At 39.4% G+C, this 25200-nt stretch overlaps 1 protein-coding gene across 1 annotated transcript in view; it reads right to left on the minus strand.

Moving 5' to 3' along the window:
* Positions 1-25200, minus strand: part of flt4 (fms related receptor tyrosine kinase 4) — an 80094-nt gene that overhangs the window by 43145 nt on the left and 11749 nt on the right. The window contains exons 2-6 of the mRNA XM_034232627.1: positions 16174-16270; positions 13050-13315; positions 11095-11219; positions 10837-11002; positions 9673-9812 (exon numbers count right to left, since the gene is read on the minus strand). Coding sequence (XP_034088518.1) covers positions 9673-9812; positions 10837-11002; positions 11095-11219; positions 13050-13315; positions 16174-16270 — 794 coding nt within the window. The remainder of the gene's footprint in view (positions 1-9672; positions 9813-10836; positions 11003-11094; positions 11220-13049; positions 13316-16173; positions 16271-25200) is intronic.

Here is a 25200-nt window from a genome sequence, read left to right on the forward strand (position 1 = left end):
AAACGATCATTTATAATTCATCCTTTCCGCACAAACAACACATTTTTCTGAAAGCTGAGATTCCACAGATTCCATGGGTGTACACCCCATCACTACAGGCACAACATTAACTGAGCTGGCAGCCACAACATAGCAAGTAAACAATATCAGTTTTCAAATCCCTGACAATAATTAGGTCTTACCTTGGCTGTTTTGTGATGAAAAGTTGTGTTCAAGGAATACAAACGCTGCTCAGGGTTAATCCAATGTCTCTTGTCACTTAAAATGATTACTGAGAATCAATCCTTTCATTCACGGCAGAAGAGTAGGTCCAACGATTAACAGTCCGTGGATTCAGCTGCGGAGCTGCTTTTTACGCATAGCTCCCCCTCCGCAGGCATGACGTATTTACGTAATTTGAAACTGCTACTCGAGTCGATTGGCTCTAACGATTCAAAAAAGGTGTCAATCACCCAAATCGACCAATGGGTTCCAGAGATAGGAGTTTGCGTAAGTATAAATAAAGGCTTTGTACGCTGCATACTAGGCTATAGCGTAGCATAGCATGTCCCGCGGCGACAGGAGAGCAGAGAACGGCAGATCGATCAGCGAAACAGCAGGATTTGTTTTCTTTGTCTTCATTGTAACAATGGCAGCCAGAAAGAAGACTTTTTTGTCCGTCGAGGAGGCATTGGACATCGTATTTCAGGACTCTCCGTCGGAAGATAGTGATCTCGTCACGCACGAAGGGGACAGTAATGACTATGATTATGAACCTCCGTCACCGGAAAGGTATGGATTCTCTCTGTTTGTATCTATTACTTATTTATTTGGTGTAAGAGTATTCATCTGTTTTTATCTTTTTGTTATTTATTTGGTGTAAGAGTGTATTCATCTATAGTAATTTCACACACGTGACAATAACACGACGGCATCCATCTTGTGATATAATGTTCTTTCACACACTCAACAACAACAAAGAAGATGGATGCCGTTTCTTGTTCTTGTTGTTGAAATAAACAAGACATGTTGAATTTAACACGGTATTACATTTCATTTAGCTGACGCTTTTATCCAAAGTGACTTACAACTATATATATACACACACGCATATATATATATATATATATATATATATATACATACACACGTATATATATATATACATACACATATATATATATACATACACACATATATACATATATATACATACACACATACATATATATACATACACACATATATATATATACACATATATATACATATATATATATATATATATACATACATACATACATACATATATATATATATATACATACATATATATATATACATACATACATATATATATACATACACATATATATATATATATACATACATATACATACATATATACATATATATATATATATATATACATACACATATATATGACAGACAGAATATTAATATTAAATATTGAACAGATTATATGAACCCCGTCTCACATAATTTACACGGTATACATTTTGAGTGATATAATGTTATTTCACACACTCAAAATTGATGTTCTGCTGTTGTTGTAGAGACATTATTTCTGATTTGAGTTACATTTTGAAAGTACAAAAGCCAGAGAATTAATGCTAGGTTGTTTTTCCACATTTGTTTTCACAGTGAGGAAGGCGATGAGGATATGGCTTCTGGATGCCTGAGTATTATGGGGAAGATGCCACCAAGGTCAGGAGGTACTGCAGGAGATGCTCTGATGCTGGCAACTGAAGGGTGAAGACACCTATGTACTGCAGGAAGTGTCAGGTCCCTCTGTGCTTCACTACCAAAAATAACTTTTACAGGGCATGGCATGACTTACTGGAGTAATACTGTAACATTCAGGGTTTGTATAAAGTTTTTTTTTTTTTTACCCAAAAAATGCTTGTTGTATAGTGTGTTGCTAATTTTTTTTAATAAATCTGCTCCAGTTGGAGTCAAATGTTTCCTAAGTTTCCTCATTTTTATTGTGCAAGTAACATGCATCTCATGCAAAGAGGGAACTTCCCACACACACCACACACACACACACACACACACTCCACACACACACACCCACTTAATTTTTATTTATTTTTTTAACAATAATTTTTTTTTTTTTTTATGGAATGAATACCTATAGTGATAATTAAATGTTGTACAATGATTTTTTACAGTCTGGTACCTGAAAAGGTTAAATGGCACTGATGGAACCAAATGTACCCAAATGTGCCCAAAGCTTTTTTTTGCTAAATCTCTCTAAAAAGGTCAATTCTCACTTGTTTTGCCTCAATCTTGATACAGGGTACTTATTATATGTTATACTTTGGATTCCCTAAAGCTTTTAGGCTACTAACCCATCATTCAAGGGTGGTTTTCACTATAAGTAATGGGTTTATTTGGGCGGGAGACAAAAATGTACACTTTTTGACTATGTTCCATCTGGATTTACTCTGACAACTGAAACATCTTTATTGATTCTGACACTTCTACATCCAACTCACTGATGTGACCTTGCTTTGATAAAATAAATTATTCATATAACCCTTTTAGAAGTTAAGTTATAGTCCTTTGTTTTAGGCATGTCATTTCGAGCCTGAAACCTGAAAAACAGGCTTGGGGCTTAAGAGGTTAAGGGTTGTTTATATTTCACATCATTAATCAGAATCTGCAAAGTAACTAAAATAAATGTAGTGGAGTCAAAATACCAGGTTAACCTCTGAATTGTAGTGGAGTAGAACAAAGTAGTATGCTGCTGTAACAAAAACATTTCCCAACTTGGGATCAATAAAGTATATCTTATCTTATCTTAAGATGATCGATGGCTACTGCCATATTTGCAAAATGTGCCTCTGAACCTTGACAAGTGCATGTTTCAGGCTTATCAATGAACAACAGGAGGGGTCACAGACATAAGACCAGCTGTTAAATAAAGCTCTTCTGACCTTAGGTGTCATGTGGGTATATTAATTCACCCATTTATTAATTATATGTTTTAAATTTGATAACACCACTGTGTTTCGTATCCCCTAAACCTCCAGGGTGTACACAGTTTAATACTGGCAACTTCTAATTGTGGGAAATACGAAAACGTCTTATAAAGAGACGTGCCATAGAACATGTTGCGAAACACACAATAGCCAGCATGTGTAGCTTGGGGGGCTGGACCCGGGGGCTGGAGCCGTCCAATTCCAGTTTTGGAAAGTCTGCCGTGGTTCCATTCCATTTATAGAGCTGTTTGACGCTCAGCGTAACCTTGTCGCACTGCCACTTCCAACATCCAATCACAGGGTTTGATGACTAATCACGGGGTTTGTAAAGCAAGGCGGATGTTGTAGTCCCCAAACGATAGCTGGGGATTCTGGTAGTGTAGTGTCTTCGGAAACTGTAGTGTCTAAACTCCGAAAAAACTATTTGTTTCTCTGAATCGAAGGTTAAAAACACAAAAGCATTGTACACAATTTAAACTAATCAATATTGTGTAATTAACAAGGATAAACTGATGTTTTTTAGTGGATGAGTAATGCAGATATCACTGTGTAATCATTTGACTGTGTGTGTGTGTGTTTGTGTGTGTGTGTGTGTGGTGTGTGTGTGTGTGTGTGGTGTGTGTGTGTGTGTGTGGTGTGTGTGTGTGTGTGTGTGTGTGTGTGTGTGTGTTGTGTGTGTGTGTGTGTGTGTGTGTGTGTGTGTGTGGGTGTGTGTGTGTGTGTGTGTGTGGTGTGTGTGTGTGTGTGTGTGTGTGTGGTGTGAGCTGGAGCATGGAGGATGATCCGCAGAGCAACATGATGACAGCGCGGAGGAGGAAGCAGGTTGGACATTGAACAGCCACACTTGCCTTTCTTCCTCTCTTTTGCCTTTTTCACTTCTCCTCTGCCTTTCTATTCATCTCTGCTCTTTTCATCCACCTCCACAACTTTTTATTCATAACTTTTTCCTTTATCATCTCCCTCCCTCTCTTCTTCACTCAGAGCCAGTGGACAATTTCAAACTGACCTCTTCCTCTTATTTGGTCTTCACATAACGCTTCATGCACTGCATTCCACTTCTTTCCTGTCCTGTTCGATTGAACCTTATCTGCTCCCACACTGGTTACATATGTTGCAAAATGTCAGTCCTGTGTGTGAGTGTGTGTTGCTGGACTTACACTCTGCTCCGGTTGCTGTTGAGGACACATGGGCCCCAGGCTCTCCACTGCCAGCTGAAGGTAGGAGCAGGGAGACCGTAGGCAGTGCATGTTAGAGTCTGGCTGCTGCCACTGGGGGTAAGGACTGGAGGGATCTGCCACTTCCTTCTCATGGATTTGTGGGGGAACTGGGGAAGAGGAGAGCAAATCAAACCATCCATCCAGTAACATAGTATAATATTTAGGGTGACAGACCTGGGTGAGAGACAGAAGTGCTCCATTCATGTAAGACTGGACTGTTGAACCCATGTCCTGAACATGTCCTGAAGTAACCAGCTTAAAGTGTTTTAAAATTGAATATAGCATGAAGTTAGAACCCAATATTTACTTTTGTTTTTAAATAAACTACACATTTATTTTTAGAATTTGAAAATTCTCTTTTCCTCTTCTATGATCAATTGTATTAGCAACATTATGCAAATACAGTTACAAAATAGAAATCCACCTTTCCTTTCTTCTTACATACAATTCTACCTCAACACGCAAAAATAACGCACAAACACTAAAAGTGTGGAAACTAGGCTTATATATATATATATATATCATATGATCAAGTGTTTTCTTAACAGAAAATTAAAATAATTTAAGAGAAAAATAATGTTTCTGCATGAGGCCTTGATTCCTATTACAAATGGTTGTATAAAATACCATGATCCATGCTTGTTAAACTGGTACATCTCTTGAGTTTTGTAGCATGAATGTGAACTGTTGCACATCCACATCCACTGTTTTGTACACATTACATTGCATTTTTTTACACATAGCATCTGGCGTGATCTCCAACAGAATAGTTACCGTTGACGACAAGCGTGATGTTGAGCCTACTCTCCAGCACAGCGGCACTGTTTCTCAGCACCACAGTGTAGAGCCCAGAATCCTCCTGACAGACATCCTTAATCTCCAGAGCATGGTTAAGGTGTATCCTCATCCTTTTCATCTTGAACTCTGGGCGTTGGTTTATCGACTTTCCATCTTTATACCTGGACACAAGGCACAGCTGCTACACTGCAGGATACAACCCAGCTGAGGTGCTCTGCCTTTTAGATACATCTGTAAACCTAAGCAGCATGAAGCCTGATTATGCTATTGGAAAAAGCCCATTACATTCAATGAATACACCAGAGTGTTGTCTTACCATTGCGTTTCGGGTGGTGGGAAGGCAGACACATTAACTTGTAGTTTAAATAACTTCTGGCCAGCTGTAACCTCCACCACTGCTCCATTTCTGTAATTGAGGCTGATGAATGGCTTTTCTGAAAGAAGAGACATTCACTCATATACAATCTGTGTCTAAAGCACAAAGAATTCTCCACTAATAATCTTTCTCAAGCTTTAGTTTAGAAAAGTCCACAAAAAAGATCTCAAATCTATCCTCTGCTGTTCAAACATTCAGAATCTTCACTTTATTGCTTTACCTATGAATTGTTAAAAACATAAGGAGAGGTTTGAGAATTTTCTAGGAATATATTTTCACACACCTTGCTGTGCAACCCAGTCTCACAGCATTTCGTATAGTCATAACATTTAATCTATTGATTCGTGTTCACCAACACGATTTCCCCCTTTTTTTTTTTCGTGTCACACAGAACGATTTTAAAAGCAATGTATTTCTATTGGTAGTATGTTTCGTACCTGCACCACGTCTTTTTTTCCGGTCGGGTCTTGGAAGACCGGAAGCTGTGTGGTTCATAAAAACATGTTCATACTCAATATCAAGCCACGATTATTGTTTTTATTTTAAATCGTATAATGTCGCACTTTTTTTGCCGTCCGTGAGGAAAATAAATGGGGTTCAGAGCCTCAGAATACTGAAATCTGTAGTTTTTTTAATCTTTTTTTCCTTCTAATTTGTTATTCTTTTCGAAATAACACACTGTTATTTACTCAACAATAACACACAATTATCCTTGTTTTTATTTATTTGTTTAATTCTATAATCTCGGGCTTTTTTAGCGTCCGTCAGGACTGAATTTCAAAATAAAAATAACCGGAAACAGACGTAGGCCTATATGGGACATTTTTAGCATTATTGCGATACACACCCACTGAACTGATTACCCAAGATCCTCAGCTATGGTTTAAGCTCGGTGATTGGATGTTTTAGCCGCAATGCACGTTAGAATATGGTGTTACGGTGAGTGAAGCAAGCAGGACCCAAATGCAGATAACGCTGAAAATGCCTTTATTTCAAGGATAATCTAGACAACTTGGACAAAACAGAAAACTCAGTCACAAACAAAAGACGAACCAACACTGAACACAGGAAGAGACAAGACTAAATACAGGGAGCGGTAATCACAAGACGAGAAACAGCCGGGCAGGGGAGGAGAAACACAAGGGCAACAGGTGAACACAATCAGACAATTAGACACACCAGGGAAAATAACGACAGGGAGGAAAAACACAGAGAGAGGGACCAGACAATACACAAGGGAGACCGGGAGAACCGAACAGCAAAATAAACCCAAACCTAGACATACAAAACTAAAAACGTGACATAACATGAGAATCGTGACATATGGTGTTAATGCGACATGAAATCCGAAAAACATTTCGGAATTTAGGATGGCCGAAGACACTACACTACCCATAATCCTCAGCTATCGTTTGGGACTACAGTCCCTTTGCTTGAAAAACCCTGTGATTAATCAAGCACTGGGATTGGATGTTGGAGTGGCAGTGCGCCAAGGTTATGCCGAGCATCAAACAGCTCTTTGAAATAGAACGAAACCACGGGAGACTATCCAAAACTGGATTCGAACGGGACCAGCCCGCCCCCCCAAGAACTACACATGCTGGCTATTCGCAAAATGTTCTATGGGACGTCTCTACTGGGAACGTTTTCGTTTTTCCCAAAATTAGAAGTTGCCAGTATTAAACACAGTGGTGTTATCAAATTTAAAACATATAATTAATAAATGGGTGAAAATTGCTTGTGTCCTACATAATGGGCAGAATTAATATATACCCACATGACAGCTCATTGTTACTTTGTAATTCTACTCCACTACAATTCAGAGGTTAACCTGGTATTTTTACTCCACTACATTTATTTTAGTTACTTTGCAGATTCTGATTAATGATGTGAAATATAAACAACCCTTAAATCAGACTTTAGTTACACCTGAGTAAAATTCAGGGAAGTTGATTGTCAAGTGCCAACAATCAGGAGAGATATTTGATAGTTAGTGCTTGAGAAGACTAAACATTTATCTGCAGATCCTTATAAAGACATTTGTTGTGTCTCGTCAAATGTGTTAGCTATGTATTATGTCTGTCATTTCATGTTTTTTCACGTCTGGTCATGTCTGTTTATATTAGGTAATTTAATCTCTAGTCAGTCTCTGTGTTTATTGTCATGTCTCGTCTTCCATTTCCTGTTTTATTTTGTGCTTACCTCTTGTATTTTATTTCAGGCCCTGTTTCTCCCCCGTCTGCCCCGCCCCTGATTGTTTCCACCTGTTCCCACTCACCTCATGTTTAAATAGTCCTGTCTTCCCCTGTCCTGTGTCAGTTTGTCTTGTTTGTTTCCCCAAATGGTCATGCCAAACCTCAGCTCAGAAAAGGATCGCTTTTAACTCATGTCAGGTTTTGTTTATTTTGTTGGCTTAAGTTTTTATTAAGTCCTCCTTTTGTTATGCTAGTTTTTTCCTCCTTGTGAGCGCTTTTTGTTATCTGTTAAGAGGGATTACCTGAACTGTGAAATAAATATACTTTTATTTATATATAAGACTTTGTCTCTGGGTCGTGCATTAGAAATTGCAATTAGAAGGAAGAAAAGATTTAAAAAATACAGATTTCAGTATTCTGAGGCTCTGAGCCCCATTTATTTTCCTCGCAGACGGCAAAAAAAGTCCGACATTATACGGTTTTAAAAATAATAACAATAATCGTGGCTTGATATTGAGTAAGAACATGTTTTTATGAACCCCACAGCTTCCGGTCTTCTAAGACCCGACCGGACAAAAAGACATGGTGCAGGCACGAAACACACTACCATTGCTTTTAAAATCGTTCTGTGTGACATGAAAAAAAGGGGAAAATCTTGTTGGTGAAAACGAATCAATAGATTAAATGTTGTGACTATAACACGAAATGCCGTGAGACTGGGTTGTGCTGTGACCTCATTTAAATTAGAGCCACCCTTCATGTCTACATTACAACATATTTGTATTTGATGCAGGATTCCTGAAAGCAAGGCTATATCATTTTTCAGGAAATAAATGATTTGTTCTTCTGAAATGAGATTTCTAAGCAATAAAACACCCCTGCTCTGTTTAACACCCTCAGGGATTTTTTTTTTCATTAGAGCCTTTCTTGGAATGATATGACAAGTAGCTTATGATGTTTAATGTAAGCTAGCAAAGTGACAAATGTTTAATATTGCTCTGTAGTGGACATTGCTGAGTGTCCTGCTTACTGTTACACCCTAGTATTGTTACATTGCAAATGTATCATTTACCAGCATCACAATAATTTCAAGTTACATAGACATGCTTTGTATTTATCCATGCTAGCAGCAGGACTCTCTCTGCCCGGTCCGTGGGTCGGCCCATCACTTTGGTCCAGACTTAAATATCTCACTAACTATTGGATAGATTGCCAAGGATTTATGATGGACATTTACGGTCCTTCGAGAATGAATTTTTCCCCTGACACGAAATGCATCATTATTTGCTAACTAGCTAATGTTAGTATACACGCTACACTCAGATGTAGTAGTTAACATTGAGTCAGTGTTTAAGATTTTAGGGGAATTCATGTGAGAAATTGAATATACTCATAACTTTGTTTGCAATAATTGTATATAATTACCTAAAACCAAATTTATTTGGGCTGTCATTATCTTAAAATAATGTATTTATTTCTACAAAGAGGCCGACATGTTTCTACACTATTGAAAACTGTGGCTCTAGAGGGGGCCTTTCCTGCTTTAACCTTACCTTAAGGCCACCATAGCTTCTCCAAGAAATTTGGAAAGGGAGGGCTAAGCGAAATGGTATTCACTTGGTTGCAATCTGCAACCTCACCACTAGGTGCTACTTCATCCTAAACACTGGTCCTAATGTCATTTAGTTAGCATGTTGAAGTTAGCATCCAGCCTCACATAGCTGCTAACACAGGTATTTTTGTAATGTACAGATACTCATGACAAGTGTGATATTTAGGGTAGAAAACAACTGATCTTACAAACAAGAAAAAGGCAAAGTAGTGAACTGCACCATTCTGAGCTAGTGCTTACCATAAACTATGACCTGAGTTTGCCTGGTTATGGTTGTTCCCACGATGGTGACGTTGCAGATGTACGGGCCAGTGTCTCTGACGTTGACGCTGTAGATGGTGAGGAAGCTAACAGCCTCTGTGGCGTGAGACAGAGCTTCACGAGAGGGCTTAGTGTCTTCCCTACTGTTCGGCTGGTGAGAGGAAATTACATTTAAATTTGTATTTACTGGTGCCATTCATCATGACCAACTCTCGCTGCCTCATACCTGTTTGCGGGGGTAAGACCAGTTTATGTCCACTCCAGTGTCGAACTCCACCGATGCTGTGCAGTTGAGGGCCAGGGCCTCCCCCACTATCAGCTCCACTGGATCCTCAGGAAACAGCTTGACATCGTAAACCTGACTTCCTGTCCGGGAAAGAGAAAAAAGGGGGGAGGTAGAAACAGAGGGACAGAGGGAGGGGAGACAGTGATAGAGGTCACGGTGACATCGTCAGCAGTTTTTCCTTCCTCGCAGGACCAGAGGAAATGACTTTCCTCTGGACCAGCGAGGCCATCACACTACAAAGAATATAAGTCTCACAAGTTCACGTTATTTCCATTCCTCCTACAAGCTATATATCAGTGAAGAAAATTAATACATAGACACTTTAATTCAAGATAAGAGGGAAAAAAGCAAGAAAGCTCTGGACACTGGCCATTGTCTCTGATATTCAAGCCACCTCTCTCTGCAGTCTCTAGAAATAACATGGGGTGTAAAAAAACAAGTATGCTGGTGATGTCTCTGCAGCAGACTGTGATTGCCTGATTGTTTAAATGCTCCATTAGCGTTCGAAGCGAAGACTCGCTCTCAGTTTCTCCTCTGACTGATGCTGATGTTACTTTTGGCCCAGCAGCGGTGGGTATGAGTTTCCTTTCACCCTCTGCAGTGAGAGGTGAATGATCTCACACGACATAAAAAAGAGCCTCTGGGTCCCTCAGAGTTCATTCGCGATGAGAGTGATCCTCGTCATGAAATCTCTTCATCTTAGTTCCCTACAATTTAATTAAGCCTCCCATTCTCTTCCTCTTCATCTCTTTTAATTCTGCTGACATAATGGCACACGTCCTTGCATTAAAAAGGGATTTGTATTTATTTTGGAGGAAACAATATTATGAAATTAAATCCATCAAATTGTCAGCATTAAGGCTTAATTGGCTGCCATGTAAAAATAATGTTGACAGTGCAGTCAGCCTGGCACCACCTTTGATTTCCTTTCTAATTTCTGTTTCAACAAAAGTACAGCTTCAAATCTCATTAAAATATTTGTACTGGGTCAGGTTTGCTTTTGTAGCTGCCTAAGCTAAGGTGTGTGTGGTCGTTAATGTTTTTTGCTGAAACACAAGACGAGATGATCAATTTTAACCTTTGGAGACATTATGTTTTTTGTACCTGTTGTGTGGAAAATGTAGCTAGGAGATTGATAGTCTTTGCCTCCTAGTGTTGCCCAACACAAAACTCCGATGAGCATTGGCACACTGGCCATGACGTTTCTGGGAATGGACCAACCTCGCTTGTTGTCCCATGACATCTTGTCAGTTTCCAGAGGCGTGGGATACTGAGATGACAAACAATAAAGTAAATAATTAAATATTTGACAGCTTCAATTAGAGGAACACAGTGTGAGAAATATGTGGTGAGTATACAAACCGCATGGAGAGTGACGTTCAGATCGGGCACCGTGACCAGGCATGGCACTATGACGTGGGTGGAGAAGTGGTTGATGAAAATGATCTCCATGTCGCTGCCTCTCTGGAGGAAGGGCTGCTCTGGGTCTGCGTGCAGATAGAAACAGGGAGGGAGCTGTTTAAGGGTAACCCTGATGCCAGCTGGGATAATGGCAGCTATTACTGAGAAAACATCATGAGCAGACAGCAATATATCTCACAGCGTCATAATGAACCCCATATAAAAGACACAGCATATGTGAGAGACAGCTGAGAGGTTTTTCCTCCCCTAAACAGTGCTTCTATATCCCTTAAGCTGTGTGTTAGTGGACAAATATCTCTCTTGTTTTTCTTCCTTAACACCTCGATGTCTCTATTTGTCTGTAAATCAAAGCTGATGTTACAAGAGGGCTCTGAGAGACATCACAGCCAGTGTGATACCAATTTTCATTATGGTTATTATCACTACAACACCTTCTAGTCCCTAAGCAGGAGTACAAAATGCTTATCTCTTAGACTTTCCTGTCAATACTTTTGTATCGGTTATTTTTCTTATTTCTCGTCTTCTCACGATAAGCCTTCTTATTATATTAATTTTTTTCTGCAGCAGTCAAAGCTATAACATCAATCATCTGCAAGGCCAAACAATGGCCCGATCGAGAGGCTTATATTTCTGCCCTGCAGCGTCCTGAATACACACAGGTAACAGAAACAATACACAATTCCTCTCAGTTTAAGTTCTTCACAATAAATCACTGCAGGTATTAGAGTGCAATCGGTTTTGTAAGAGGAGATGTCGCACCCGGGACAAGAAGAGGGATATGAGCCTGGGTATGAGTGTGAAAAAGTGTGTGTCAGATGAAGTATTTGTTGGTTTTAAATGAGCCTATGTGAAGCAGATACAGTGCATTCATACATGCGGGTCATACTGTACGCTCATGTGTTTTTATATGATAGTGTGCAGCAGAGACCAGGTGAAGGGGCGACGTCTGCCTGTCTAACTCAATCCACATGCGTCTCTTCTCCTCCCGCCACACGCTGGGTCTAATTTATGGCTGTGATTTCATCTGCTTCTGATCAGCCCCCTGCTTAGATCTGTGGAAACTGTTTTGGCACCTTGTCACAGGAGATAAACAGGCGTTTCACTTGAGTGGACTGGTCAGCAGGATTCCCTTACATGACAATCATCTGTTTCTCTGCAAATCTCCCTATCCCCTCCTCTATCTGCGTTCCTCCCACAGCACACGGAGCGAGGCTAGGAAAAGTGAAGAGGCCTGAAATGTGTCTAAAAGAACGAAGGTAGGAGTGATGCTTGGAATAATAATAACATATGAGACACTGTGAAATCAGGAGAGAAAACATAAGTAGCCAATCTTATTGTGCCGGTCCTATCAGATTTGACACATGAAAAGTCTCTCGCAAAGATAAATCCACAGAAAGCTGCTGCTATATTTCCATATTAATAAATTGAAAGCGTATCGTTTCTCTAATTAGAAAAGGAAATGAACTGCTAATTTCTACCACTATCAAACACTTTGCATCTCTAATTTCCGATAGACTAATCCTGCCCGCTTCCAGGTTGCTGCTGAGGCAAAGTCAACCATTTCCAGCTCTTATAACTTCAGTAATAAAGTTACAAGAGATCTGTTTCAGTAGGACACCTATGGATCTTTTAGGGTTGAAACTGAAGAAAAGGGTACACACAGACAAGCCAAAGAGCTGCCAAGGCAAGAGATCAAAAAGTATCTCTTTAACCACAGAAAAGGTTCAGGCAGCAACATCTCCACACAAATTGCAGACTCACTACTATATAAAATGGATTTCGAAAAAGGAAAGATAACTCATGGTCAGAAATACCAAGTTGACTTACAAGGATTTTCCTTTTTCTTTTTCTTGCGTCAGCATACAGTATGTGTGGATTGTTGGTGTGTGACTCACCCCTGACGAACACATAAACGCTGACGGCAGTGGTGCCGACGATGATGGCCTTGACATCCTTGTAGTAGCAGCGGTAGTAGCCCGTGTCTTTGGCCTGCGCCCCGTTCAGGATCAGCCTCTTGCAGTACGGCCTCCCGGGCTGCCCCGGACACTCGCTGACCAGGACCACCCTCGGCCCGGGAGTCGGGAGCTGCGCCTGGCGGTCTGTTAGCTCCTGGCCCACCAGAGTCTGATCAGGCCAGGCCCAGGCCAGAGTGTGCTGCCCCCTGACAGCACATGGGACATTTTGATTTAGAATCAGGTTCAGAGTGATAAATCATCAGCTTCTGGTCCAATTTCAAATAAAAGGATAGGTTAAAAACACACTTCAATATAATTATGGGTACCGTATCTGTTTGGCCTACTTGTTCTCCCGTGCTTTTTCAGAACACATATAAGACGTATCAGTCTGTGTTTTTGAAATTGGGGTTTTATATTTTGTTGTGTTTTTAAAAAAAATTACATTGTGTATGAGACTCTTTCAGTCTGTGGCTATATATATATATATATATATATATATATATATATATATATATATATATATATATATATATATATATATATATATATATATATATATATATATATATATATATATAGATAGATAGATAGATGGATAGATAGATAGATAGATAGATAGATAGATAGATAGATAGATAGATGAAAAAAATATATATATGTAAGAAATACAAATTTCCAGTAACAAATATAATGCAGGTTATTGTTGTGCAAGAATGGATTTTTCAATATTAAATAGAATATGAATGTTAAATGACCAGTGGGATTCTTAAGCCCCACGGACCCAGTTCCGGGGCCAAAATCGTGTCATTTGCAGGAAACAACGTCTAAGGAACCTTAATATGTAATAAACTATGAATATTTTATATCCATATAACGGGAAAAAAACTAATTTAACTGATCTTTTTCATTTTTATTTTTTTTTAAAACACACAATGCTAACAGTAACCCTCTGAATTAGCCCCGAGCGAAAAATGCTAACCTATTACTGCACCGAAAATCACTCCTAGTTCCCTTATTACTTATCCTAGCTGCACATCCAACACATCGTTTTTGATCGTAAAGACACAGAATCTAACGGTGCCCACCTCAACACTGAAAGATACAAACTCGCGATGTTATCAACAAAAACGTACATCAAAACATGTGGCGCTAGGTAGCCTAAAACCCTAACATGGCTTACCTAGGTCTTTGTCTGGTCAAAACTGGTCTTCAATGGCATTAAAACGATTTAAAAAAAACGATGCTGTAGTTAATCCATAGGTTAATATCCAATGTTACTGTGTCCCCTTTGAAATGTTCTGATAATCTATAAGCAATAAAACTGCAATTCCGTTTTCAAATATCAGAGCTCTGAAGAAAGATTGCATGCGCAGAGACACAACCTTTTTTTAACATGAGTGTGTGCGGGACGATTTCCCTTCGATTATATTGGCTCTAACGGTCAGGAAGAGATGTCACATGTCAAAATCGAACAAGGGGGGCCAGAGATATGGAAAATCCACCCAAATGGCCCCAGAAGAGGTTTTGCTAAATCTGTCTAAAAAGGTCAAATATCACTTGTTTTGCATCAATCTTGATACAGGGTACTTATTATATGTTGTACTTTGGATTACTAAAGCTTTTAGTCTACTAACCCATCATCCAAGGTTAGTTTTCACTCTAAGTACAAAATATTTTTTGGACGGACACTATAATTTATAATTTTTTACCATGTTCAATCTCAATTTTCTTTAAAATAAAAAACATCTATATAGATTCTGACTTTTCTACATCCTACTCACAGGTTTATCATTACTTTGAGAAAAAAGATTATTAATGTAACCCTTTTAGAAGGGAAGATATGGTCATTTGTTCTGGGAATGTCATTTTCGAGCCTGAAACCTGAAAAACAGGCTTGGGGCTTAACAGGGTATAAGGTTGTATTGTCATCCTCTTAAAAAAAATGTTTCTGTCCTAACGGTTTTGTCTAAATGTATTTATGCTGCTTTTTCTAATTTATTGATGTACAGCTCTTTGGTCAACTCGTTGTTTTCAAATGTGCTATATAAATAAAATTGGATTGGATTGGATTTTAAGCCGATTTGAAAAGTTATGAACATATTGAAAGTTTATTGTTATCTGTATTTATCACATTCTAACACATAAGGCGTCAGAATCATTTGAATCAGAATATTTCCTTAATCCAGAGGAAACTTGGGTTGTGTAACAGTTGCTCAATTTTAGAAAGAAACAAATAAAAAGGTAATTTAAAAACATTGAATATGTAAACAGGAAGTTAAAGTAACTTTTTGCACACTGTAGAAGTGTTTGTGTGACCGGAAACCAGTGTGTGAATGTTCATTTGTGTGGGTGTGAATTCCCTGTTTGCTCTATGCTTTGTCACATAAATTCAGTTATAGTTGGACGTGGTAACCCGGAGGCTTTATGAGTGAGATTGAGTGGAATCATAATGGCTGTCTGAGAACTGATAGCTATGCTCTCAACACCTGCAATCCCCTCCCTAACATGTATTTATAGTTCTCTAGAAACATTTTACATTGCAGATTACTAGTGTCGCTGGCCATGTGAGGTTTATATGCAAACAACTATTCAAGACATTCCAAAGGCATCATCAGCTTTCCAAAGACATCATGCACCACGGAGGAGGAAACGCTTAACGGAGTGACAGCTTGGCAGCAGGCAGCACAGCAGAGATCTCATAAGGATAAAGGATGCTTATTATGGGGCTTTCATGCCTCACTTAGACTCAGATTTAAATCAGTGTTGGCTGGGTTTTAGAACAAAAACGTTGCTGTTTCCAAAAGGACTCATCCATTTCATATATGGACTTGTGATGAACATTTATCAGCGTTGGAGGAACTGTTTAGTGTAAAATAGCAACAGCACCCTTAAATAATCAAGTAAAAGCCCTGCACTGAAAGCGTAAAAGTGCCAAGGGGTTTATAGCTAAATTAACTTGAGGTATCAAACTTTGTTCTGAGTGTTGCTCTTTTATATTCAAAAATGTATCAGCCAATTGATCTCTCTCATACAAACCACAAATTAGAGCAGCACGGACACACACCTGCATGTAATGGTGAGTGTTTGGTGGACAGGAATCACTAGGTCGTCTTTGGAGCTGTCAAGGATGGGTGGAGTCATAGAAAAGCCAATCACCAGACCTGAGGGAGCAAACAAGGCAATAGATTCATGTTACACAGATTACAACCAGGACCTACATGTCAGAGCTGCCGGTATGCTGTCAAATCTCCCAAACACATCTGTAAGCTGAAATATGACACGACAGCAGCTCAGATAGCACGTTGTTTATTACATTTACAAGCTGTAAGGCAAAGCACTAGGTTCCTGATACTGTGAAACACACAGAACAGAGAAATGATGGCCATAATGCTACTCTGAGCCTGTTTCCACCTCTGGAAAAGCCCATTTGCCCCTTGATTCATTGCCATTCACCCCACCTACTCAAGCTGGGTTAATATGGCCGGCTCAGAATATCATTACTGTCCCAGATTTTCCTCAGGGTGCTATAAGCGTCAGACTCCAAACCTACAGTTTATCATATAGAAAGTGTCATCATGACTTATGTCCCACCTGGATCTCATTAGAGCTGAAAAGGTACACAGTGCAATATCTGAGAGGGTGAAGGAGAGGCTTTATGGGCGTTTTCTATAGCATAGGAAACAAAGGAAGGAAAACAACCTCTAAATGCAATGTAATGTATTTTTTTAACATTGTAATCTTTATTTTCTTTTTCACATTACTTTGTTAAATTATTGACCCACAAATGTCGAGCATGTGTAATTCAGACAACAGGCTAAACGACAGACAGACCAAACAGAGGAGCAGCGAGAATGATTTCACAACAGTCAGTCGTGACCTGCTGCCAATCAAAACCCGGAGCGCCGGACAGCTGCGATTCTTGTAAACAAGCCTCATTCCTCCAACACATCCTGCTGCCCTGGGAGCACAATAGAGCAAGGTTTTCCTCATGTAAATATTTTTTGTTAATCCTGTTTACAGTAAAAGGCTGATCCCAATGGAAGGAGACTCATCAGCCTTGGCTACCTCCAATACTGAAGGAGCTCCCAGATAGCACTAACTGTGAGACTGTCTTGAGTTCAGTAAAGTATTGACATAAGAAACTTTAACACAATGGAAACAAATGTTTAGTCCACCTTTTCTTGACCCGTTTTGTGTATTTCTTCTTCCTTGAGACTTTCCGAATGACTTGAACACAATGCTTTTATTATTTGCATGACAATGGCCAGGTTTCTGCTGCACTGCTGAAATTGTTCTTCTCTGAGCCAATTAAATGAAGAAAGTGTATTAAAATATATAGAAAATGCAATATAATGAGACAAACCTTTAGACATTGGTGACTTGATAAGTTTTCCTTTTTACATCAATATTTTATAAATGTATTTGTTAGAATAGTTATAGTTTTCCTGTTGATATGAGAAGATGATAAGATCAACTACTCGTATAAATGTCTGTACTCCCATTTGATGTAGATGTATTGATAATATGTACAGTATAAATGTAAATGTTTAATCAGTTTAATGCAGACTAATGTACATGTCTTGTACTGTCAGAGTGACTCTGCCGGTTGCCTGGCAACCTCACCGTATCGACAAAACTAGGGATTACGTTTTTTGTTGTTGGGATTAGACAAACGAGATAAACAACGTGTTAATTAGAGAGCTTTAGTGACTGTTAGTTCAATCCACAGATTTGACACATCAAAGTCTGTTTATAGGTCTTAGGGAGAACTACTTCAGATGTGAAGAAAGTTTTATAAGTCCTTTTGTGTCGCTAGTGGAGGCTGTGCAGAGTCTGATAAAAAATAAAACACTCATCTCTGCTCAAGGGGTGATGTTCCCATCGATAGCAGGAATGTTTGGAGAGATTTGGATAATTTAACAGATTTGGTTTGCCAATTAAGTTAAAGAAATGCGTATGACAATTTTACACAGATATCCGTGCAATGAATTAGTTCCCAATTAGAGTTACCCTTTATGTTCCTTGTGCATTAATGAGGTTCATTACATGTCAGCCAACATTGCCAGATGATGTCAGGATTTTAAGTGGTTTATATCTTTTTTGTGAGTATGTTTGAAAGGTAAGAACAATGTGTGTAATAAAGAATTATATGCTGCATCAACCTTTGTCATCTCTTCTTCTTATTATTATTATTAATGGCTTTTATCATCTCATCTGTGTCTGTCATATATTGAACTATAGTGCTTTATTGTCACAGGTGTTGAACGTCTTTCTTACAAAATATTGATCACATTGCAAATATATGTTTTGATCTCCGCTGGGGATTACAACTGTATCAACGACACCATATGGCATTATGTGTTTCTGTCTTTGCTCGGATAGTAAAAGTGATCATAATGCAAATATAGAACCATGAATGTGAACCAGGACAGCTGATATGGTCATTCTGACAGAAAACAAACACACAACACTAAAGTGGGAAGTATTGGTCAGTCCATGAATCAATCGTAGCTTGACTCCCAGCAGGGTATTCCTTCCTTACCCTCACAGAGATCTTTAACACCAGAGGAGAAGCAAAGTTTTCCCAACATATTGTCTCAGCTCAGATGTGAACCCGCCACCAGATTCAGGCCCATCCTCACAACACAGCTTCTCCCTCACACCTGAAATACAGTGAAGCTACACTAGGCTGTGTAACATAAACACACACAGAGGTCGACACAGAGCCCTCCAAGAGCTATGGACAAGGGGAAAGTGTGAAAGGAAATTCCTCTCAGAATAGCTTACATCTTCACTATTATTGGAACAGCACATTTCCTTCACACGCTCAAGAAGGAGAACGAGAGCGATCATACAGATAAGCGCTGGAACACAACTTCTATAAAGTTCTCTTCCTGTATAGACTGAAGACCCTGCTGTTTTCCTCGGGGTAAAGAGTGAGGGCATTATGTCAAAACTTGGGAGGTTTTTAATTTCTGCATAGCATTACAATTCCAGCCATAGCGACGCCTTGAACTACAGCGTACACTACTCTTGTCCGTACAATTTACTAAGTGCTGCGTACAGTATGCCGCAGTTCTTTTTGCGTGCTGCCATTTTTTTTTTAGTCTGTGTTGAACACTATTATATTACAGATTTGTTCTTATAATCAGTTTATTATCCACTCAGTTAAATGGAACTTTGATGAGTTTGTACAAAACAACATGCCGTATTATGCAGTGGAAATGCGTCATATGTGTACTGTGATAGGGGTCGATCATATGAAGTAACACTTAAAAACTACCTTTTTATATCTGCTCTCTGATCTCTCGACGAATTGAAAGTACATATTGCCTGAGATCTCATGATGTTGTTTTATTAAATGTGCCAAGTGCTAGGACTGTCTTAGGGAAGAAAGCTTTTAGTTGTGCAGCTCCACTAAATTGGAACAGTCTGCAAACATGTTTAAAACTGAGCACTTTGGTTCCCCTGCATCATTTTAAAACTCAGCTGGGTGACATGCTGTTTGATACTCATGGTACCTGTCTCTGTAAATAGAGTTTGTAAACTGTACCCTGTACATTATGTTGTATGTCATCCTTATTGTTGTTCTGTTGTTTTTATGTTACATGTGTAACTAATGTCTTGCAGGTCACCCTTGAAAAAGAGATATTTTGATCTCAAGGGGCTTTCACCTGGTTAAATAAAGGCTACAAACAAACAAACTCCCTTTTGGCTCTATGGTGTTTTTTGGCTTGGTGAAGCTGACAATTGAGCGGCCCGACCAAGCAAGGAGGCAGAGGCAGAACGTCCAAAAATACACAACCCGGTGTGTGGGCATTTATTTACTCATACACATATGATATGACACAGCCTCAATCTGCTGCTCCTGTGCGCACAGCCACCACACTACCAGCCTCCTAAACCCCCTAATCCCACCAGGAGCGTCTGCGCTGCGTTGCACTGCGTTGCGCTGCGTTGCGCTGCGGCTGCGGCGTTTTTAGCGATCGCGGCCACTCTAGTCAATTATGGGTGCTATTCCACCAGACCCGCTGCGCCGCAGCTCGAAGCGTCCCAGAAGCTCCTCGCCGCAAGCAATTTCTAAAATATAGGATGAATCCTATTTTTTACGTGGCGCAGCGAGGCGCAGGCAGGAAGTGGAACGTTCATCCAACAACTGTGAGGCTGCAAAACACGACGCTCCGCTTCCGCAACGTTTTGAAACGCGCCTGGTGGGTTATGACGCAGGAGGAGGGATCAGGGGGTAACAGACAGGGCTACAGAGCCTAAATACACACCCACACTAATCAAACCAACAGGACACATGAGGGGGGAGGAGACAACACAGGGCACCAGGTGCACACAATCAGCAACAGACATGGGGATAGGGGAACACTTTTCAACATAAAACCAGGAAACAGAGACAGACAAACTAAAACACAGACAGATGCACAAACCTAAATACACTTTGCCACCAATGAAGCTACAGAATCCGTAACGGAGGCCGAGATCTATGACCCCAGAGATCACCTCCGTTACAGGCTTTTTATCAGGTCATTTTATCGGTTTTGATTCACTTGGATGGAGAACTTCTTGCTTTAAAGCCATTCTGTGTAGAATTGAGACCAACCATGGCTCCCCCAGTGATTATTATTATTACAAAACATTGAATTGGGCAATACACGCTGCCACCATCACCTTCTAATTTATTCTACATGAAAAGACGAATGCCATCAGAAGATTTTGAAAGATAACATTTTTATTTTGTATAATCTAAGGACTCATCTCCCAGGCAAGGCACTACACATTAACATAAAGTCTGTTCAACAGTTAATACATATTATTATGGGAACATATCAAAGAAAACAGTGGTGTGACAGGGTTTTCCTCCCGAGAGACGTGTTCTGCGCTAAATCGCTACAGTCTCCATGATGGATGCTTCCCTCACAATCAGTGCAGAGATCGCACTCTGACAGACAGGATGCAAATTGTAAATGTTTTTAAAATGCCATGATTGACTGGCATGCCTTGAGAGACAACACATCAAGATTCTGGAGGTGTATGGTGGGAGGGAAGCTAAACAAATATGTAGTTGCTATTAAGGGAAGATTTCAGCTTCTGTTATTTGAAATGCTTAAGTATAACAAGATGGATCTATCACAGCATGGCAAGAGTGTCTCACAACGGAGGGCAGAAGAAAGACATTACACACACAGAGTCCAGCTAAAAGCTCTTTGTAGCCACAGATCATTCAAACTGATGCAATGCATGACAAATGTCCTCTGAGTTTGAGGCTAATGTGCGCCACATTACTTAACAGGACTTTAGATCTCCTGTGTTTATATATCGCTTGTCATTCTAAGTGACTCTCTCATAATTGCCGAATGAGGTGCCGGAAAGTCATAAGTTAATATGCGCTGGGTTGCATATGGCTGCTGGCCAAAAGCTCTCTGCTGTTTGGACACTTCAGATTGATGAGAGGTTTGGGGCGTGGGCTTTTCTAAACCCTAATGACTCTCACCCATGATGCTCCAGGAGCTCCCATGTTACACAATAATAAAAAGCTGTTGTGCCAAATGTCAGAATCTTCCATATGGATGTTCTGTATAATGTTTACACCACGTTTTCAAACTGTGAGACACCAGATATGAAGGCATGTTGCCCTGTCAGCAGAATTTAGGGATTGTGAAAATATATAATCCCATTAGCAATCGTTTGCACTCTGTCAAATATGTGAGGGAATGCCAAGGAAAACCAAACAAATCAATTCTTGCAAGTTCATGGCTGATAGCATATCTTGTCATGATAATAAACACATTTTCCTGCTCTGACCTTTCATGCTGCGTTTCTTGACAGATTGTTATGACTGTTATCACTCAGTTCGCTCATTTATCTTAGTATGCGTTCAACAGCTCTCCACGAATGGTGCAAGCCTTTTTAGCTGCAGGACTGTCAGCACAAACCAAATGTGGAGGTGGAGAGTGAGTAAGAGCTGCAGCTGTTACACTTCTGTACACAGACCTGCAGTGAGTACACGGTAAGTGTAGTTACCTCAGATAAAATGTTACAGTGCATTGTCGTGATGAAACTGAACAGACTTGAATTATTTCACTTACGGGTTATGTTTTCGGCTCGTTTCATGATCATGTTTGTCTGTCAGCAGAATGACGGAAACCTCTTGAACCTTGGATCCTGCTTGAGTTGTGTAATAGATCACAGTGAACATATTGCCTGCATTATCTTTGTCAGTGTTTTGTTTTCCTTGCAAAATGAAGATTGATTTGAAAAGCGTGCACTGCACTAACTCATAATGACTGCTTATCTTTGACAAAAATAAATGTAGAGTCAATGTTTAATATAGCATAACATATTACGTATGATAGGCTGGTATAAAAAGTCTAATAATTGTTTTTTTAATAACAGACGGCAATGGATAATGGACACACCTTCCGGCGCAGACTGAAAACTCATCTCTTTCGACTCCACTTCGAGCGATAGAACTATTAACAAAGCACTTATATACTAATAAAGGGCTGGCTTATCTAAAGCCAGTTCAGTAGCACTTGAAATGTTTTTGCTCTATGAAGCCTGATGTACTTATATGATTCTGTTTTCTCCAAGTTTGTATTTTGTTGGTCGAACGCACTTATTGTAAGTCGCTTTGGATAAAAGCGTCAGCTAAATGCAATGTAATGTAATGGACAAAGGGTCAGAAAACCAAGTGAATGTTATGCAAATTGGTTTGCAGTAATGTGATGTGTATTTGTTGAAAATGACTGTTATTCAAATCATTTTTCTGAGGCTAACAACATCTGACAGATCAACATGTACTGGACAATTGGCTTGTTGGCAACACCCGTACTAATGTGAACATGGGGCAGAGAGCCAAAAGAATATTTGAGCTTGGTTCCCCTCTTTTTCCCATGCATTCCAGCTGGTGGTGCAGAGATAAGCAGCAGCTTTGGGTGATTAAGTCCATCCAACAAAAAGCAACATCACATTTGAACCTACAAAGATAAAACTCAATATTTCCAAAGTGAACTCTCTCGCTCTGTCATACTATGATTACACAGGGCATAAACACACACTTTAAGATGTTTAAAATCCTTCACACAGATACACTGTGCATTAATGGCTCTCTTGTAGCCATTGTGTTTAAAGATCCTGAAATTACAATTATGCAATCCCTATAAACCTTGAGATTTAGCTCATTGTGAACACAATGGCTGACACTTTCACCGACTGTAAAAGAAAATTCAGTAATTATCAAGATATTTCTTTTTTAAATGAACTTTTCATTGGCATTCGTTTGACAAAGTTATTTCTCAGAAAACACTCATCCTGTCCTTGTAAAAACTTGACATCGCTAACAGCAACTTCTCTGTTAATGTGAGATGGAGTAATGTGTGTGTACCCTGCACTGGCTGCAGCTCGATCTGCCAGGCAAATATGAAGTTTGAGTGGCCTAAAAAAACATTTCACACTGATCTTTCTTCATTATAGCATTACAATAAATACATGGAGTGGTTTGGTAGGTAAAATGTAGTTCATATAAGGATGAGGGGGTAAAGAGAGTTCAGCCATGCAAACCATGTGACAGCGATGATAAAGAGATGGCTACATTGGACACATGGGTTCACACAGATGTCTTTAAGACTTGTTTGCTGTTGCATGCCTCTATCATGATGGACGTGCCAGATGTATACGTGACATAAGTGCCAGAATTTCTGTTCCCTATGTCTGACCACTCTGCATGTGCATCACGCTGCACTTTGATGTGGGCTCCACATGCCTGGTTGACATGCAGGCAGAAAGGAGGTGTGACTCGTTACTTGTCAATTGAAGTGTTCAAACAGCATGCCAGGGGAAAATCAGAAGTAGCTCTTTGTATATGTTTTGGTCTGAATGTCCAGAATACAGAGAAGTGCAGACTGCTGCAACAATTCAGTGCTGTAAAACATGGCAAAGATTTAAGAGAAAGGCCAAAAAGACAAAAGGTTAACCCAAATCATTTTCGGATTATTGTAACCTCCTGCAAAATAATGATGCAACCCAAACCTGACATTTCCATGCTTACATTTGGCATTTAAACTGCAAAATGAGTCAATATAGCCCCAGAATTAAAGGTCTAAAATTACATCTTGTGATTTAAAAAAATATATTTTGTCACTAGAAGTTATGCAATATATGAAGATGTGTACCAGTCTAATGTATGAACAGTATGGCTGCAACTAATGATTATGTTAGTTAACGATTCATTTTGTTCACGATTAATCATAGGCCTACATCATTGTCATTATTTTTCAGTTGATATGCCAATGTCTGCAGCTCTTCAAAATATTTGCAGCCAGAACCAGCAAGCAGATGTTCAAGGTTCTTTATTTAGTCATACGAACATAGCTACAGAGTAGTTATGCCGATGACAATCTTGTGTCACAGGCTTCTCCAACAGTGCAACACAAAACACATGTTACAATCGGACTGAAGCTGGCTAGCCATTTCTCATTGTTTCCTGTCTTTATGCTAAGCTAAGCTAATGTGCTACTGGCTCTAGGTCCATATCTACTCCACAGATATGAGATTGGTCTTTGTCTTATCCAACCCCCGGAAAGAACATGATTGCATTTTAATTTTTTTTAAACAAAGTATTCCAAAAAGAAAAAACAGTAAACTACTGCAGCCTATTCTTTCTAAAATGCAGTAGAATCACAAAAATCAAACGAGTTTTCGTTCAACATGTTCCCTTGCTTGGTGATGTCTAGACAAGTGTCTGGTTGAGCAGAGCGTTTTATGAAATGTTTGAAACAACAACACACCAGCGATCGATTCTCAAACAAGAAACAGCGATTTTCAAGTAAACGTATCTCTGCATTTACAGAGGCAATCATATTTGTTTTCATGAATGTAATACATGGTTGTTTTGACAGAGGTTGGGGTTGGGGTAAAATGAAAGATCTAATTGCTCAAGTAAAGGGAAGTACATTTGTATCTTATCCTTTGCTGACCTCTGTTCATGGCTCATACTGTCGGGAAGTAGTGAAGCTGAACTTACCAGGCCACCTGCTGAGTAAAAGATAAATCATACACACACACACACACACACACACACACA

The sequence above is a fragment of the Gymnodraco acuticeps genome, unplaced genomic scaffold (genome assembly GCF_902827175.1).
Source record: "Gymnodraco acuticeps unplaced genomic scaffold, fGymAcu1.1, whole genome shotgun sequence".
NCBI lineage: Eukaryota > Metazoa > Chordata > Actinopteri > Perciformes > Bathydraconidae > Gymnodraco > Gymnodraco acuticeps.